At 39.2% G+C, this 17852-nt stretch overlaps 1 protein-coding gene and 1 pseudogene across 2 annotated transcripts in view; both read right to left on the bottom strand.

Annotated features, from left to right (window-relative positions):
* TRIP4 (thyroid hormone receptor interactor 4) overlaps positions 1-17852 on the bottom strand; it is a 68665-nt gene that overhangs the window by 39834 nt on the left and 10979 nt on the right. For both annotated transcript variants that reach the window (XM_065871964.1, XM_065871963.1), the window contains exons 4-8: positions 14378-14590; positions 12224-12302; positions 9434-9563; positions 7301-7516; positions 3274-3400 (exon numbers count right to left, since the gene is read on the bottom strand). In XM_065871964.1, coding sequence (XP_065728036.1) covers positions 3274-3400; positions 7301-7516; positions 9434-9563; positions 12224-12302; positions 14378-14590 — 765 coding nt within the window. The remainder of the gene's footprint in view (positions 1-3273; positions 3401-7300; positions 7517-9433; positions 9564-12223; positions 12303-14377; positions 14591-17852) is intronic.
* On the bottom strand, positions 219-2031 carry LOC136118909 (eukaryotic translation initiation factor 4B pseudogene; annotated as a pseudogene).

Below are 17852 nucleotides of genomic sequence, written 5' to 3'. Positions count from 1 at the left end.
ACACTGGTGATTCTCCAGTTAGTTCAATACTTTAAAGGCTGCAGCAGCATGCAAAAGAATTTCATTTTGTTTCTTTTTTTTTTTTTTTTAAAAAAAAAGTTAAGAAAGGTCTCCAGGAGACGATGAGTTTTATTTTGTCTTGTATGGATGGAGGTTTGATTTGCTCTTGAATGTTCCAGGGTGGTGAGAGACTAGGAGAAAGCACAGAATGCAGAGGTCTATTCGGTGTAATCTTCTCCCTCATTTTCATCTTCACCATCAATGGCAAAAGCAGCATACTTGCTTGCAGAACTGAACTTAGAGGCTGGATTTTCTTCAGCTTTCTTTGGCTCAGGTGCAGATCTGGAGTCTTGATCCTTTTTGCCATCTTTCCTATCTGACTCCTTCCAGTGGTCTTTGTTCCCTCCATCTCCTGGACCACAGCTGGAATTTCCACTTTGGCCTTTTGGGGCACTCACCCCATCTACTTTATTTTCATCTTTCCTTACTGGTCCTTCCTCAGATGGTTGAGCTGGAACTACTTTCCCTCCACCACTTGTAGGGGACTGCTGCTCTGTGTCTGAGCTCTGAGATCAAGCAGGAGGGTTAGAACTTTGCTTCATCCAAGCATTCTCCTTTGGTGGAGGGGCTGGCATAACCTTTAGAGGCTGTTCGGATTTGGGAGGCTTAGAAGTTGTAGACTGACAGTCTTCCTCTTTATTGGGTGTTTCATTTTCTAGAGACTTCTCAGTTTCCCTCATGCATTTCTGCCAGATGTGGCTGAGGTCCCTGTCTGTGATGACTCACTTCCTGTCCTCAACCGTTCCCGTTCCTGAGTTTCTTCACTTCGCCAGCTTGGGTGTCTCTCCCGAGGCCGTCGTTCTAGTTTTGGCTCATCCAGCTGACGCTGCGGTTTCTCCTGTTCCTTCTGTAGCCGCTCTTCTACTTCTCGTTCTCTAGCAGCTGTGTCAACAGGCTTTGCCCCTCCAAAGATAGAGGCTGCTCGACTGGACTGGGACGTGCTAGCAGCGGAATCATTTTCCTCAGGAGTACTCCGAGGCTTTAGGTTCAGTTTGGGTCTTTGGGGCGGACCTCTATCATCACACCTATAATCATCCCGAGAGTAATCGTCTCTGGAGCTCCATGACCGGTCATCTCATCTGTCATATCTGTCTTCACAGCGGTCCCCGCCTCCTCTGTAGTCATCATCCCTATGGTACCCACTACCAAATGCTCTTCTGCCACTGCCTATCCTGGAATCGTAGCCTCTATCATAGTCTCTGCTGCCTTGGTCATCATAGCGATCTCGGCCCCTGTATTGATCCATGTCCCGGCGTGGGCCATCAAGATAACTGTCCCGATACCCATCACGATATTGGTCTGAATCATAACGATCTGGATACTTGTCTCCAAAGCTATCATCACCTCTTCTAGGTGGGTAGTCATCAAAGCTGTAGCAGGACGGACCCTCTAGTCTGTATCTGTTTTGTCAGAATCCCGATTTCTATCTCAGCCAAAAGAACGATCATCCCTGTCTTTATCCTGTGCTTGATCAACAACGTCCACTCCAATTCTCCTGTTACCTAGAGACTGTTCATTGAGGCTCAGGGCACTGAGCAAGGAATCCAGGTCCTCAAACTCAGCATAACCAAAACTTTTCAACCCTCAGGATCACTGGGTTCACGTGGTAAACGCACTGCACTGATATTTAATCCTCTAAAGAATTCCTTAATGGAGTCTTCTGTCACATCATAGGGCAGGTTCCCTAGAAAAGCAGTGTAGAGTGATGATTTGGTCGATATTGGGTTCCCAAGCAGCCCATGGAGCAGTGGGCAGAATGGAACGGTCAATTGGAGGTGCCCTATACACATCATCATCATTACTATGCCAAGTGGTTGAAACAGCTCCTTCTAGGTCATCTGTTCCATCAGCCCACCTGACTGGTTTGGGGACATAGGTGCTTCCTCCACCAGTCCCTCTATCCTCAGCCAGGAAGTCTGTTACAGAGATAGTCTTCCCCTTCTTATTCTTCTTTTTTGCTGAGGCTACCATTTTTGGAGAGGGAGAGAGAATGCAAAGGTTATTTATTTATTTGGTTGCTCCGGGACTTAGTTGCAGCAGGCTGGCTCTTTAGTTGCAGCTCGAGGGCTCCTTAGTTGTGGCTTGCTGGCTCCTTAGTTGCAGCACGTTGTCTCCTTAGTTGTGGCATGCACACTCTTAGTTGCAGCATCCCTGTGGGATCTAGTTCCCTGAGTAGGGATCGAACCTGGGCCCCCTGCATTGGGAGTGTGGAGTCTTAACCACTTCGCCACCAAGAAAATCCCGATAATCCTTTTTATGAGTACTATCTTGGTAGTCTAAATTCACTATTCCCTATGTAGTTGATCCTTGAGCAACATGGGTTTGAACTGTGTGGGTCCACTTATAAGTGGATTTTTTTCAATAGTAAATACTACAGAACTACATGATCGGCAGTTGGTTGAATCTGTAGATGTGGAACTTACTGTGGATGTGGAACTGCTTTACAGAGGGTCAGCTATAATTAATACACAGATTTTCGACTATGCTGAGGGCCAGTGCTCCCAACCCTCCCTTGCACTGTTTAACTGCATATATGTATATACGTGTTTGTGTGTGTATCCCACACCTTATTCCTATAGTTAATTCTGATTGGAATTTTTTTTCCCACCATCCCCAAACACCATTTTCTTGGATATCTACTTTTAAGGAATGCCAGCTTCCCTATAAAAGTCTCTTTTATTCCACTCAACTGTCTTTCCCTCCTTTGGGTTTCCACTGTACTTTATTTATATTTCTATTAATATTAGAGCTGCCTATGTAGTCTTTTCCTCTACCAGTCTATGCATTCTTTGAGGATAGAAGCAGTGTCTGGTTGATCACTTACTTCTATGATTATACATATTAGATGCTCAATGTACCTGATGGCAAAATGAATGACAACAATGAGTAAGTGAATTAATGTATTAATTTAAAACATCACACTATGGGACTACCCACATTCTATAAAAGATGGAGAAAGAGCACTAACAAGAGGACCATGGGATTATTGTTTAAAATCTCTATAGTACTTAACAAAACCTTCTCTTGGGAAATGCTCAAATGATAACTTGTCACAAGTGCTGCAAAAAAACTGGAAAAATTGGGTCAGAGTATAAGATGGGTAGGAGTATTGAGAGAGCAGACTGGTATCTACGGCCTATGAAACAGGCACATTTGAAAGGAGAAATATCTGGGCCCAAACTTTTCCCATCATCAGAGCAAAGGTCCACTAACCTGGGGAGGCGACTGGTACAGGTTGGGATTCACCAGAAGTCCTAAAGGCTCTTCAGAAGATCTATCCAATTTGTTCGGTGGTTGGTTCAAGGTTCCATTGGCAATGGCATGTATTGCCTCATCTAGTCTGTGATAACAAACAAAAGGATACAATAATTGGTAATGTCCTATGCTCAGAATATCTTTATTTAGCACACACATAAAACTCTTCAACAGCAATAAAACTTGACACTCAAAGAGGGGTCCATGGATGACCTTCCCTGCTCCCCCTACCAACTTCCCCTTCTCTTCACTCCAAGAACCCTAAGGAGTAGGAGTTGGTAGAAGTTCCAGAACACTAGGAAAATAGGTAGGGCACAAGACACTCATTCACCTCTTTAACAAGATTATTAGAAATGCCAAGGTTAGAAAAGGTGCCTAGAAACAGTCTGACCCACAGAAGAGTATTCTATGGCAGCCTATTTCTCAACACCTTCAATTATTCTTCTGCCCACTCAGCAGTCCCTCTCAACTCTTCCATGCTGATTTGAAGTCTATTCTTGCTTCACTGCCCAAAACTTCTAAGGAGGCCCTATACCAGCCCAGTACAAAAGTACTTATTCCTTTCTCTGAAGTCCTGTAGCACTTACTATTTAAACAGTCATCAAATATACCCAACGTTATCCAGCGTCTATGGTGTTTGCTATGGATATTTGGCTCTCAACCTATAGAAGAATGTGATGATTTCATTTAAAGATTATGGAACTAACCCTACTGGTTAGTAAGAGATTATAGGTCTTGCAGGAACCATATCTTATTCTGCTCTACAGCTCTTCATTACTTGCTGCTGTACTCCATGTCCCTGACAGATGCTTGACAAATGTTTGTGGATGATGATTCTAAAGCACGATATAATGAAAAGCTTCTACTAGTAGGAAAGGCTGAACCCGACCTTGAATACAATTAAAGAGATATTTGTTAGGAACCTCTTATACACAAGGCAACTTAAAAGGAGAGGAGGACAGGGCTCCTGCCTTCAGGAAGCTTTAAATCTAAGTGGCAGGTTTAAGACAGCTATAAAGATGATAAACAAAACAAGGAAGGATGCAATTATTACTGTAAGATAGATACAATCCATTTGGTGGTTATTATCCCATCATCCCATGTGTTGTACCAAGTACATTCAAAGGGGAGGTAGATATCTGAAAGGCAAAGATGGGAGGACGGATATCCAAAGTAAGGAAAAAGTAGAAACAAAGGCATGAACCAAAAAACAAAACAAAACAAGAACTTGAGGTAAGAGGCAAGTCTAAAATAGGATGGGGGGCTTCCCTGGTGGCGCAGTGGTTGAGAGTCCGCCTGCCAATGCAGAAGACACGGGTTCGTGCCCCGGTCCGGGAAGATCCCACATGCCGCGGAGTGGCTGGGCCTGTGAGACATGGCCATTGAGCCTGTGCGTCCGGAGCCTGTGCTCCACAATGGGAGAGGCCACAACAGTGAGAGGCCACATACCGCAAATAAATAAATAAATAAAATAGGATGGGGATGATGGAATCTAAAGGAAGGAAACAGATTTGAGACCTAGTACACTGGTTAAGTATATCTAGAACTCTAGAATCTATGAAAGAAATAGTATAAATAGCTAATCAATATATTTTTAGAATGTTCAGACTTACTGGCACACAAGCAAAGCAAAAAACAGTGAATAAAAATTATGATGAAATACCATTTTTCATGTATCAGAATGGCAAAGGTACTTTTTTAATTGTTAAGAAAGAGATGAAGAAACTAGCATCTAGGCACCTGGTATCAAAAAGTCAAAAAATATGCACAATTTAAATTTTGAGATACTGTCCAATTTCACTTCTAAAAGGCTGTACCATTTTTTATTGAAAATAAAAATGATTTTTCTTACACATAAAAATGATTTTTCTTACTATAAAAGCAATCAATGTTTATTACAGAAAAACTAGAAAATGCAAATTAATAGAAAGAAAATGAAAAATTCATAAACCCATCACCCAGAAATAATTTTATTTTTTCTTTATATCTGTGTAGCATATATATAATAGTTAAAAACAAATTAATTATTTTGAAGCTAGTGGTAGAATTTGTTTTAGGGAGTGAATAACCTCTGATTAGGAAAATTCTGTGATGGATTTGCCACAAATGAAAGAGAAAGACCGAGGACTGGACCGCGTAGAAAGCATTACTGTGTTCACCAATATCCAGTTTTCTCTGTGTGTGTGTGTGTGTGTGTGTGTGTGTGTGTGTGTGAGAGAGAGAGACAGAGACAGAGACAGAGAGACAGAGAGATATGTATGCCATTTCCAAAACGTGGAGTGAGATCTCCACGTGCTTTCTTTTCAGTACTGTGCTAAGAGCCAATATGTGTATCTTTTCTCAACTCTGTTCAGTGACTTCATGTTGGTAACTTGAAATTGGCCATGATGTAAATTTCTTTCAATAAGCTTTATTTTTTAGAGCAGCTTTAGGTTCACAGCAAATCTGAATGGAAGGTTCAGAGACTTCCCATTTACCTCCTGCCCTCACATATGCACAGCCTCCCCCATCATCAGCTATCCCTCACTAGAGAGGTACATTTGTTATAATTAATCAATCTATATTGACACATCAGTATCACCAAAATCCATAGTTTCCATTTGGGTTCACTCTTGGTGTTGAGACTTGAACATTTTAATATTCCCGTCCTTAGAGGGCATATCCACTTTCCTACACTCAAAGATTATGCAATATTATAAATTATAAATTTCAGACAATTTAATGATACATTATGTTTCAAAATGTGCATTTCCCTGATAAATAACTGAGCATCTTTTCAAATGTTTATGGGCTATTTGTATTTCCTCACCTGTAAATTGTCTGTTCTTAGCCTTTGCCCATTTTTCTACTGGATGTGTCTTTTTAACTTGCAGCTCTTTATATACTATGGATATTGCTCTTTTGAACTGTTAAAACTGTTTAAAATGTTTTCTCTCAGTATTATACTTCTTTATGTGATTTAAAATATCTTTGTCTTTTTGACTTCTGGGTTTTGTATCTTGCTTAGAAAGAACTTTATCATACCAAGACATTAACTATATTCTCCTAAATTTCTACTATTCTATTTCTTTCTGATCCTTTTATTTCTTTTGCATTTAACTCTTACTTTTCTTCTCTCTCTTTTTTTTTTTTTGGCCACACCACGTGGCTTGCAGGATCTTACTTTCCCAACCAGGGATCAAAACCAGGGCCCCAGCAGTGGAAGCTTGGCGTCCTAACCACTAGACTGCCAGGAAATACCCTTGCATGTAACATACATACATACATTTATTTATTTATTTATTTCTCATTGTGGTGGCTTCTCCTCTTGTGGAGCACAGGCTCTAGGCACATGGGCTTCAGTAGTTGTGGCATGCTGGCTCAGTAGTTGCGGCTCGCGGGCTCTAGAGCGCAGGTTCAGTAGTTGTGGTGCACGGGCTTCGCTGTTCCGCGGCATGTGGGATCTTCCAGAACCAGGGATCAAACCTGTGTCCCCTGCATTGGCAGGCGGATTCTTAACCACTGCGCCACCAGGGAAGTCCCTGCATTTAACTCTTTAGTCAAACTTATTCTCACAGTATGCTTTGAGGTAGAGATCTAATGTAGATTTTTTTCAAAGCTGATGGACCATCATTTATTTAATCCTTCCCTTACTGTTTAGAAAAGTTTTACACAACTATAGACACACATCCATACACACACAATGCAGACACATGGCTCTCTTCCCAGATTCTATTACATTTCATTCATCTATTCCTGTGCCCAAACTGTACCTCACTGTTTTAAAAACAGTTTTTTATAAAACTACAGTAGTTATCTAGTAGGTCAAGTGGCCCTCGCTGTTCAATTCCAAAATTTTCTTAGCTACTATCCCATGTTTCTACTCCAAATGAATATGTTGCTCTAAAAATTAACAAAAATAACAGACTCATTAAAGGCGGGGGGCAAATCCTTTACAGTTAAACTGCCCCCTTCTTTCAGTCCCTTTCTGGTGTTGTCCACTTACTTGCTGTGATACTCAGTTAGAGGATTTTCATCTTCCATGATCTTCCTGCCTGCAAAGTCAATGGTGATCTTCTTCGAGAGCCGAGAGGCATGTCGAAATTCTCTCAGCTCCTCCTCTCGCTTCTGTAGGGCTTCCCGTTCAATTTTGGACAACCACTGGTTAGAATCACTGGCAAAGTAATCTGACTCATCATCAATGACTTGGGTCCTTCGAATGCTAAGGAAAAAAAAAAAGAACACATGGCATTTGTGTTGACACAGTTCGGTCAACAGTTAGGTCACCTGTTGACAAACAGGGACTTGATTACTGGGAAGCTGTTTCAAGTAGCTCACTCTTCTGCTGTCCTGAAGGTTATTATCTCAAATATAGATGCTCAAGAACGTTCCAAAACTAGGTCAAACTCTGCCTGATTTCCAGCTTCTGCGTATACCTTATTCCCACTGCAGACTCAGCTCAGCTCTTAGAACGAATCTCACCCTTGGGGAGGAAAAGACACAGCACCAAAATCTATTGTCCTCCTATTTTCTTACTAGTCCAGCCCTCACCTTCTTAACTGGGCTTATGTCTGATTTTGCCGCATCTGAGTTCATGTCTTGGCAGCTTACTCAATATCCTAGTCCTTCTACAATTGGGACCTAGACTATTCCTGCTAGGCCCAATTGCCGCTATTTCCCTTAGAAACTGGAGTTCCATCCTGGATTCTCAGTCCTATAAGCTTATTCTTAGGATATCTTTAATACTCTACTACTATATGTCAGTTTTCACCACCTCCCCCATCCCCACCCCAACCCTATCCCCAGTCCCTCATTTAACATATTTACAAGGGCCAAGTTCCAAGATATGACAATCAGGCCTATTTCTAAGATCATACCAACAAAGAAATTAACAACTAGAAGGAATCTTGATGATCCAACTTTCTCCTTCTACAGATAATAAACCTGGGCCTCAAAGAAGTTAAGTGACTACTCCAAAATAATAAATCAGTCTCAACTGCATAATTAATAATTAGTATGATATATTCAGGCATAGGGAAATACTGAAATCAGATTCAGATTTCATTCTTTCAGGACTCAGCTGGAATTATAAAAGTTTTAAAGTAGACTAAGAGTGGTACTATACACAAACCTACATAATGAAATTGGCGTCCTTAGAAACTCACCAGCATAAGGGCAACAATGCCAATAGGGAGAGACCCTTTTCCAGTTTCTGTTTATCAAAAAATGTACTCTATTTCTAATGATGAGTTTCACTGAGTAAGGATAAAAGTGACATTTAAGGATGAAGAGCAAATATTAGTCACAAACCTTGTGACGGGCTTATTAATGAAGAGCTTTCAAAGTATATCTCATGTATTCACAGCAAATGATTTGAAAGCAGCAGGTGTGTCTAACCAAAGGATTATAATGCTAGGAATAGACATATTCAGTTACCACAGTAAGAGATGCAGGGTCTTTCTAAGGATTCTCACATGGCCACTTGAGAAGTGAGCATGTAAGTCCTATTTAAACATTCTTTACCACTAATTGGTCTTCAATACATATTTTTTCCAGAAGAAGAAAAAAATGAAAGAGAATAAAATAAAAAACAGAACTAACAAATCCATAAATCTGTCTCCTAAAGAGAGGTGAGTGGGCTCAATGACAAAAGTGTAGGAGTGTAAAACTCAATTTAGGGACATTATTGAATCAGAAAACAAATTTAGTGTCAAAGGAAAAAGGGAGGATAAATCATGTCTTCCCATGAGGTGGTGTTAACACTCTCCCAGAGACAGTTTCTTATGGAATATCCAGAGGCCCCCCAACAGTTTGCACATGGTAGGCACTCTAACATATGCTGACTGAATAAATGATGGTTTCCAGTAAAACAAGTGGGGAACTGTGTCAACCCAAATCAACTTTCCATGGGGTACACTAGCATTTGCCAAGAATCAAAAAATATTGCAGGGTAGGATCCTCTCGGTGGGAGCCTATCTTATTCAGATATGATTCAAAAACAAGCTGTAGACCTCCTCCACACAGCATCTGGCTCTTCTTTTGTTGTAAACACTTTCATAGTCCACCCTAAGAAGGTATCAAGTGCCAAAATAATGGACTACTCTATTTCTTAGCATTTTTTATTTTAACCACATCATACCTAGTTCTGTCAAACTCTAACAGTTTGTCTTTATGCTTGATAGCTTTCTCCAGACCAGATTTAAATCGCAATTCTTGATGATGAAGAAGGTCCTTGGTAGAGATGTCCACTTTTCCAGAATTCTCTGTCCCTGAAATTCAATAAGGAAATCAAATGGTGTCAGTGAATCATACCAATTAGTTGTATCGCTGTGCAGCAAAGAACAAAATATCAGTAGATCTGGCTGTGCCCCTAATGACTGACAGCCTTCAGTTCAATGGAAAACAAACAGGTGCACAGGCCAGGCTTTACTTGTCAGGCATCAAGCAGCGCTTGAAACATAATACATTCTCAATAAATGTTAAGGATCCACTTCTTCCCTTATGGAAATGTGGATCACTAAGGGTAACAAACTGTTTAACAACACAATATAAAAATGCCTTATAAGAAAAACTTTATTGAGTAGGGCTAAATATCACCTTTGAACATACTTTTATATATCAAAGCTAAGAACTAAATAATAAAAGGAAAAAAGAGAAGAAATTGCACAGAGGGACAGAAATGAATAACGAGAACTTATCAGATGCTAAGGCACTTCAAACGTACTGTAGTACTTAATTCTCACTATAACCCTGTAAGACAGTTTATATTATCTTTATTTTACAGATAAAGAAACTGAAATTCAGAGACATTAGTAAATTTACTGAGTTCAGTAAGTCAGAAATTAAAAGGTAGAAACAAAATTTAAAGTTAGGTCTGTCTGGACTTCCCTGGTGGTGCAGTGGTTAAGAATCCGCCTGCCAATGCAGGGGACACGGGTTCGAGCCCTGGTCCGGGAAGATCCCACACGCTGCGGAGCAACTAAGTCCGTGTGCCACAACTACTGAGCCTGCACTCTAGAGCCCGTGAGCCACAACTACTGAGCCCACGTGCCACAACTACTGAAGCCCGCACGCCTGGAGCCCACGCTCCGCACCAAGAGAAGCCACCACAATGAGAAGCCCACGCACTGCAACAAAGAGTAGCCCCCACTCGTCGCAACTAGAGAAAGCCCACGTGTGGCAACAAACACCCAACGCAGCCAAAAATAAATAAATAAATAAATAAATTTAAAATAAAATAAAATAAAATAAAGTTAGGTCTGTCTAACTCTAAAGCCCACCTTCATTCCTTGGCCCATGTGTTATCTTCCTTTGTGACAACATACCATAAATCTATATATCCCAAAAAAGATAGCCATAAATCATGATAGAACCAAGATCTAAAATGTGTTAGGAAAACAACTAAGCTATAATGAAGGCTGACCTTTCCCTACACCTAAAGCTCTAGGCTATTTAAAGTCCTAAAAAAAAAAAAAGGCCTGTCAAATCTTTCTTTTAAAATTTTAAAAAAAAGAGGTTGATTCTTGTGTTCTGAATATAAGAAAAGCACTGAGAACTACCTTTTCTCATAATAATGACCCTAGAAAAATCCAAATGGAAAAAATATGGAGACATGTTCTACCTCATTAATAATAATAATAATAAATTACGACTATAAAAATAAAATAACATGAAATGTCAAAACCCAATAGTGATAGGTTTTGGGGTAAAATACTAATATTGTTGTAGACTAGTACAATATTTTGGTAAAGTAATATGGCAAATACATCTTAAGTGTCAAAAATGATAATATTCTTTGACTCAGTAATCCCATTCCTAGGAATTTATCCCAAGGAAATAAATCAAAGATATAATATTAACAGAGTTGACCACTTGTGGTATTATTTATAATTCGGAAAGAGTCAAAATATCCAGTAATGAGGAAATAGATAATCAATTATAATAAATAAATTTAATGACTATTTTTAAGCACTAAAAATTACAAATATGAAGAATATATGGCAACATAAACAATGATTATAAAACAGTTAAACAAGGAAAAACGTAAAATTCTATATACACTAGGATTGCTACTTCATAATACCAACCAATCTATCTATATTTAAAAAACAACTATGAATTAAAGCAGGAACAAAATATTTGCACAAATGGAAAGTAATGAGTATATTGTTTTCCCTTTAAAAATGTCCTTAACTATTTTTGTCATGCTTTTTTTAACTATAAAAAACTTTGAAGAGTTGCAAAAAAATTAAGAGTTCCTGTATACCTTTCATTCATCTTCCCTTGTTAGTATCTTATCTCACATAATCATAGTACAATTATCAAAAGTAAGAAATTAACAACAGTACAATACCATTGACTATATTACAGACTTTATTTGGATTTCAACTTTTTTTCCACTAATATTATTTTTCTGTTTAGGGATCCGATTCAAGATCCTACAACGCAATTAGTTGTAGTGTCTCCTTAGTCTCCTCCAAACCGTTATGATTCTTCAGTCTTTCCTTGTCTTTCATGATCTAGCACATCTCCAATTCTTAAACTTTCATCCAATAATTTTAGCATCTACTGGTGGATCTTGCCTGTAGCAATTACTATCAATACTACTGTGGTGTTGACATGGTAATTTTCTGTTACCATAATTCCTTCACTTTATTAATTGGAATTCTATAAGAGCAGTTCCTTCTCTCCCATTTATTCATTTATTCAGTTACTTCATGACATTAATTTTATTCTTTGGGTTATAATCCAATAGTATTATTATTAGTTTTTTTGCTCAATGTTAGGTGGTTTTAATAAGAACTTAAAAAAAAATAAACGAGTAAATAAATCGCATCTTACATACCAGGATACAAGTAAGAGAAACAATCACAGATACAACAAAATGTATCCATAACTACAGTGACCCAATTAGAAGACTGCTGCCTACCTGACATGAGCTTCTTCAGCAGTTTCTGGCTCTTGTTTGAGTCACGCTGTAAAATATCCTGTTCTTCACGAGTACATACCTATAAAGTAATAAGAGTAAGACACATGATCCAATAGTTAAATGATAGTGTTTGCTTGATATATTTAAAAAGTAACCTCAAATTACACATTAGATATGGCAATACAATAGACTGTCAGTGTTTTTTAATCCAGACAAGTATACCAAAAAAAAAGTATACCCAAATGAGTTTTGCCCTAGTCTCTTTCCATTTCTCCCTTCTTTTATGAACCATACAAAAAACTGATATCACTACAAGTGTCCCTGAATGACAGTTAAAAAAAAAAAAATCTAACCTATTTTCAAAAGATAAAGATTTGCCACCACTGAGAATATTGAAAAAATATACAAGACTTTTTTTTATAGCCTTCCAGTTCTAATCGTGAAATCCAAGTCTTACAAGAGAATTGCTAAGCAAGTGTCTTATTTATTTATGTATTTATTTTTGGCTGCGCCATGCGGCACGCAGAATCTTAGCTCCCTGACCAGGGATTGAACCCATGCCCCCTGCAATGGAAGCAGGGAGTCTTAGCCACTGGACAGCCAGGGAAGTCCTACAAGTGTCTTATTAAAAAGAGCCAGAAAAAGAAGCAGTGAAAACTAGTCTAGCTTTTATATGTATTTTGCTTCTTTGCCTTCAAACATTACCTGCTTATAAAGTAATAAACACATTAAGCAAAGAAAAAGTTCTGTTTATTATAAAATCACTAGAAGTGTAAGAAGGGAGGTTACTTAAAAGCAGAAGGGGTTACTTAAAAACAATTTCATATTAAGTTTATGAAACTGCAAGACCTCAAGGCCTATCTGCTTTACATTACTCTGTTTCTTGAATTCACCGAAGGATCCAAGGGACGTAACAGAAAACACTGTACTTGCTAGCAGTTGCCTGAGTGGCACACAGCAGCTGTAGGGTGTTTCTCTAGAGAAAAGCCCCATATGGGAGGACATTTGCTGCTGTTTTATGAACATTTTTGATGTTAGATACTACGTTTTTCAGGTCATCCATTGTCTATCAGCTTATTATCTGAGTACATTAAAAAATGAAAGGCCCCACCAGAGAAGGGAAAACAAAGCAACACAAAATGTATACCTTCACCAATATCAAATGCCATTGCTTCTGCCAGTCAGCTCAACTGGCAGAATAAGCCTTCCAGACAACTCACTAGGGTGTTTGTAACAGAGTCATTACAACTACACTTTTGAGGTCACTTACTCAGATAATGAGGAGCTATAAAAAGGAGGTGTTGGGCTTCCCTGGTGGTGCAGTGGTTGAGAGTCCGCCTGCCGACGCAGGGGACACGGGCTCGTGCCCCGGTCCGGGAAGGTCCCACATGCCGCAGAGCGGCTGGGCCCGTGAGCCATGCTGCTGAGCCTGTGCGTCCAGAGCCTGTGCTCCGCAAAGGGTGAGGACACAACAGTGAGAAGCCCGCGTACGGCAAAAAAAAAAAAAAAAAAAAAAAAAGGTTTTCTGGGAAAAGAAGCTATCGACTTGAGGATTACATCACAGTGGCTCTGTAACCCTAGGAATATGAGCCACATCTGAAGACTGACAAAAATTTTTGACATTTCAGGCCCTAAAGTTTTCTTGAATTGAACTTAATCTGACACAAGACTTAGATCCCTCAACAAGGTATGTTCTCAAAACCTTCTCACAAATAGGCCTCAGTTCTAGGATATCTACTTGGGTTTTTTTTTTTTTTTTGTACGCGGGCCTCTCACTGCTGTGGCCTCTCCCGTTGCGGAGCACAGGCTCTGGATGCGCAGGCTCAGCGGCCGTGGCTTACGGGCCCAGCTGCTCTGCGGCATGTGGGATCTTCCCAGACTGGGGCATGAACCCGTGTCCCCTGCTTCAGCAGGCAGACTCTCAACCACTGCGCCGCCAGGGAAGCCCTCAACTTGGGTTTTTGACTAAATTTTACCGGTGGCACAACAACGTAAATCAACTATACTTCAATAAAAACAATAAAATTTTTTAAAAAAAGAATTTACTGGACACCTTAGGGAAGAAATTTACTAAGAAAAAGAGAAATTACTAGGGGTGTGAATGTCCCTATGTATAAAACTGAAGTGTAGTGAAATAGGAAAGAAACAATTTACCAGAGTACCACAGAATAAGCAGGGGCCGGAACCCTCTTGTTCACAGACAATACGCCCACAGATCAGACAGTTATTGATCAGCTTGTGCTTCTGGCCCAGGCAATCACAAGTGTGGCGACCAGGGATCAGGACTGCAAGCTTGTCCTGTCCCTCTTTTGTATATAAACTGACAAACTTCGTCTTCTTCTTTAAGGAGCTGCTGTTCTCTTGTGCCTGATCGTACAAAGATATCAGAAATAACATCAAATAATTAATGACAATGAAAACAGTCAAGAGAGAAAAACCTCAGTTCTGTTCAATAATAACTTACACCCTATCCAGCAACCATGAAAGAAGGAAGTAGGAGAAATACAAATGAGTTATAATCAAGGGTCTAAGTAAAGATTATGCCCTAGAAAAACTAGCTAATATACTCTGCTTTTTCTGCTAGTAGCTGTCAGCCCTGGTGGAAGGTAAATGTAGCAATAAAAGCTGTTCATGTGACATATTTATGTATAGCTAAATTGGAGATCATAGAAAACAAAAATGCCTCTAAAAGCAGATGATATTCACAGATATGGAAATAAGAACAATCAGTAAAGTAAGAAAAATCTATAAAAAATTGACTCAATAAGAAAAAGACAGCTAACACAGTGGAAAAATGGGCAAAGGACCTAAACAGGAACTTCATAAAAGAAGATATCCAAACAGCCAACAGATACATGAAAAGGTGCTCAACTTCATCAGTCATCAAGATAATATAAAATAAAACCAATGTAATACCATTGCACACCAACCAGAATAGCTAAATTGAAAAGACAGAAAATACAGAGTGTTGGCAAGGATATAGAACAATTAGAACTCTCACACACCGTTCGTGGGAGTGTAAACTGGTATCTACTAAAGCTGAGCATATGTATATCCTGTGACCCAGCAATTCACCTCTTGGACATATACTCAAAAGAAATGAGTAAATATGTTCAACAAAAGACATATACAAGAACATTCACTGCAGCATTAGAATTGGAAAACTACCCAAATGTTCAACAGTAGATTGAATATTCACTTAACAGAATCCTATATAGCAATGAGATAAACCATGTGACACAAAAGAGTATATACTATTTAACTCCATTCATACAAAGTTCATAAGCAGGCAAAATTAATCTATGATGTTCAAAGTCAAAATGGTGTTTTCCCTTGGGAGGGTTGTCATTGTGGGGCGCATGGGAGTTTTTTAGAGGAATGGTAATGTTTTATTTCTGGCTATTACAGATATGGTCAGTTTGTGAAAATTCATTTATTCACTTCTGTATGTATGTTATAAAATAAAAACTTTAAAAAGAGAACTATATCAGCCTCTGCCTTAGTCCATTCTGGCTGCTGTAACAAAATATCACAGACTAGGTAGCTTATAAACAACAGAAACTTATTTCTTATAGCTCTGGAGGCTGAAGTCCAGGTTCAGGGTGCAAGCATGGTTGGGCAAGGGCCCTCTTCCAGGTCACAGAAATTACTTCTTTGTTGTATGTGGCAAAAGGGGTTAGAGACTGTGAAGTCTCTTTTATAAGAGCACTAACCCCATTCATGAGGACTCCACCCCCATGACATAAGAACCTCCCAAAGGCCCCACTTCCTAATTCACACTGGGCATTAGCATTTTAAGGTATGAATTCTGAGTGGTACACAAACATTCAGACCACAGCAGCTTTTGACACTTAAGGTGCATAGATGCCTCTCCTCTGGTGTAGTCCTACTTTCCCTTTAAATTGAGAGTTTCTCAATCATTTCCAGAGACTGAAGTTTCAAAGAAAAATCTCAGGAGTCCTAGTGGATAGGAGAGTTATAACAATGAAGGTAACAATTCTTTGGTTACTATAAAGAGAGGTAACATGCCCTAATGTCCAAAGCCAAAACTTGAGATATACAGACAGTATCAAATAAGTCAACGGAGGTAAATGTTATATCTAAGACAAATGCTAAGGATGTTATCTAATTCTAGCAGGTAGCCATTTTTCAAACTGGTCAATTATACCTTTGCTCTCAGGGATGTTTGTGAGGGGAAGACTAAAATCTCTAAGCAGAAACTTCTATCTCACTCTCTTTAAAGTATCCAGTTACATTAAAATAACACATTTGAGGGATTGAGGGCTGTGCTTTGATTAGGTCTTTTATCCATAACAGGCAGCAAGTATTTATTGAGAAGGAGGAAAGACAGAGTAATAGAGGAGAGAAGGGGCGAACAGGGCAAGCCAGAAAATTCATAACATATCACTCCTCTGCCTAAAACCATTCAGAGGGGTGGGGAGGAGGGATTAAATAATTAAAAAACAAAATACGAAAAACAAAACCACTCACTGTCTTCCCATTGTGCTTAAATTTTAATCCAAGCTACTTATAATGACCTATAAAGTCTTACATATGGCCCTCAGGTGCTCTCTAGCCTCACCTACACATCATTCTTCCCCGGTCCACTATGCTCCAGCCACACAGGGCTTTTTATACTGCTGAGAACACTTTTCTCCATCTTCCCTTTGCACTTGTTATTCCCTCTTTCTGCATTGTTCCCAGCCCATCTCTTTACATACTGGTTCCTTTGCAGTGTTCAGGTCTTAGCTGTAATTTCACTCCCTCAGAAAGGCTTTCCCTGAATACCCTACCTACATTAGCTCCCACCCTTCCAATAACTGCCTATCACACTGCCCTTTTAATTTCTTTCATGTTAGTTTTCACAATATATAATTACTTTAAAAAAATTTCTTTGACTATCTTTTCTACCTCTCCTCTGAACCACTAAAATGTAAACTCTAGGATGGCAAGAAACCTTAATGAGTCTTGTTTACTGCTATATCTCAAATGCCTAAATCAGTTATTGACACACAACAGACACACAATAAAAACTTCTGAATAACCAAATGAATTGCCTGAGAAAATTGAAGACAGATTTAAGATTTACTTACATGTCCAAAAATGGAACTGGACATACAGTTTGACCATCATTTTTCATGGTTCCAGATCTTCAAATTCACCTACTTGCTAATATTTATTTGTAACCCCCAAATCAATACTCCGGGTGCTTTCACAGGCATTCATGGACACGCACAGAATGGCAAAACATTTGAGTCACCAAATGCACACATTTCCAGCTAAGTTTGAGCAATGCAGTGATCTGCCTTCTTGCTTCAGCTCTCATACTGTAAACAAGTATCCTAAGTCTATTTAGTGCCATTTCTTTGCATTTCTGTGCTTTTTGTTGGTAATCTCACCATTTAATATGGCCCCCATGCATAATAGGAAGTGCTATCTAATGTTCTTAAGCACAAGAGGCTGTACCCTATATGGAAAATAGGTATATTACATGAAAGGATGCCCAACATCGTTAATTATCAGAGAAATGTAAATTAAAACCACAATGAGATATCACCTCACACCTCTCAGAATGGCTATCATGAAAAAGACCACAAATTACAAATGTTGGTGAAAATGTGGAAAAAAG

This window comes from Phocoena phocoena, chromosome 2 (assembly GCF_963924675.1).
Source record: "Phocoena phocoena chromosome 2, mPhoPho1.1, whole genome shotgun sequence".
In the NCBI taxonomy this organism is placed as follows: domain Eukaryota; kingdom Metazoa; phylum Chordata; class Mammalia; order Artiodactyla; family Phocoenidae; genus Phocoena; species Phocoena phocoena.
Note: the sequence above shows the minus strand (reverse complement) of the source record. Positions and strands in the feature narration are given on the sequence as shown.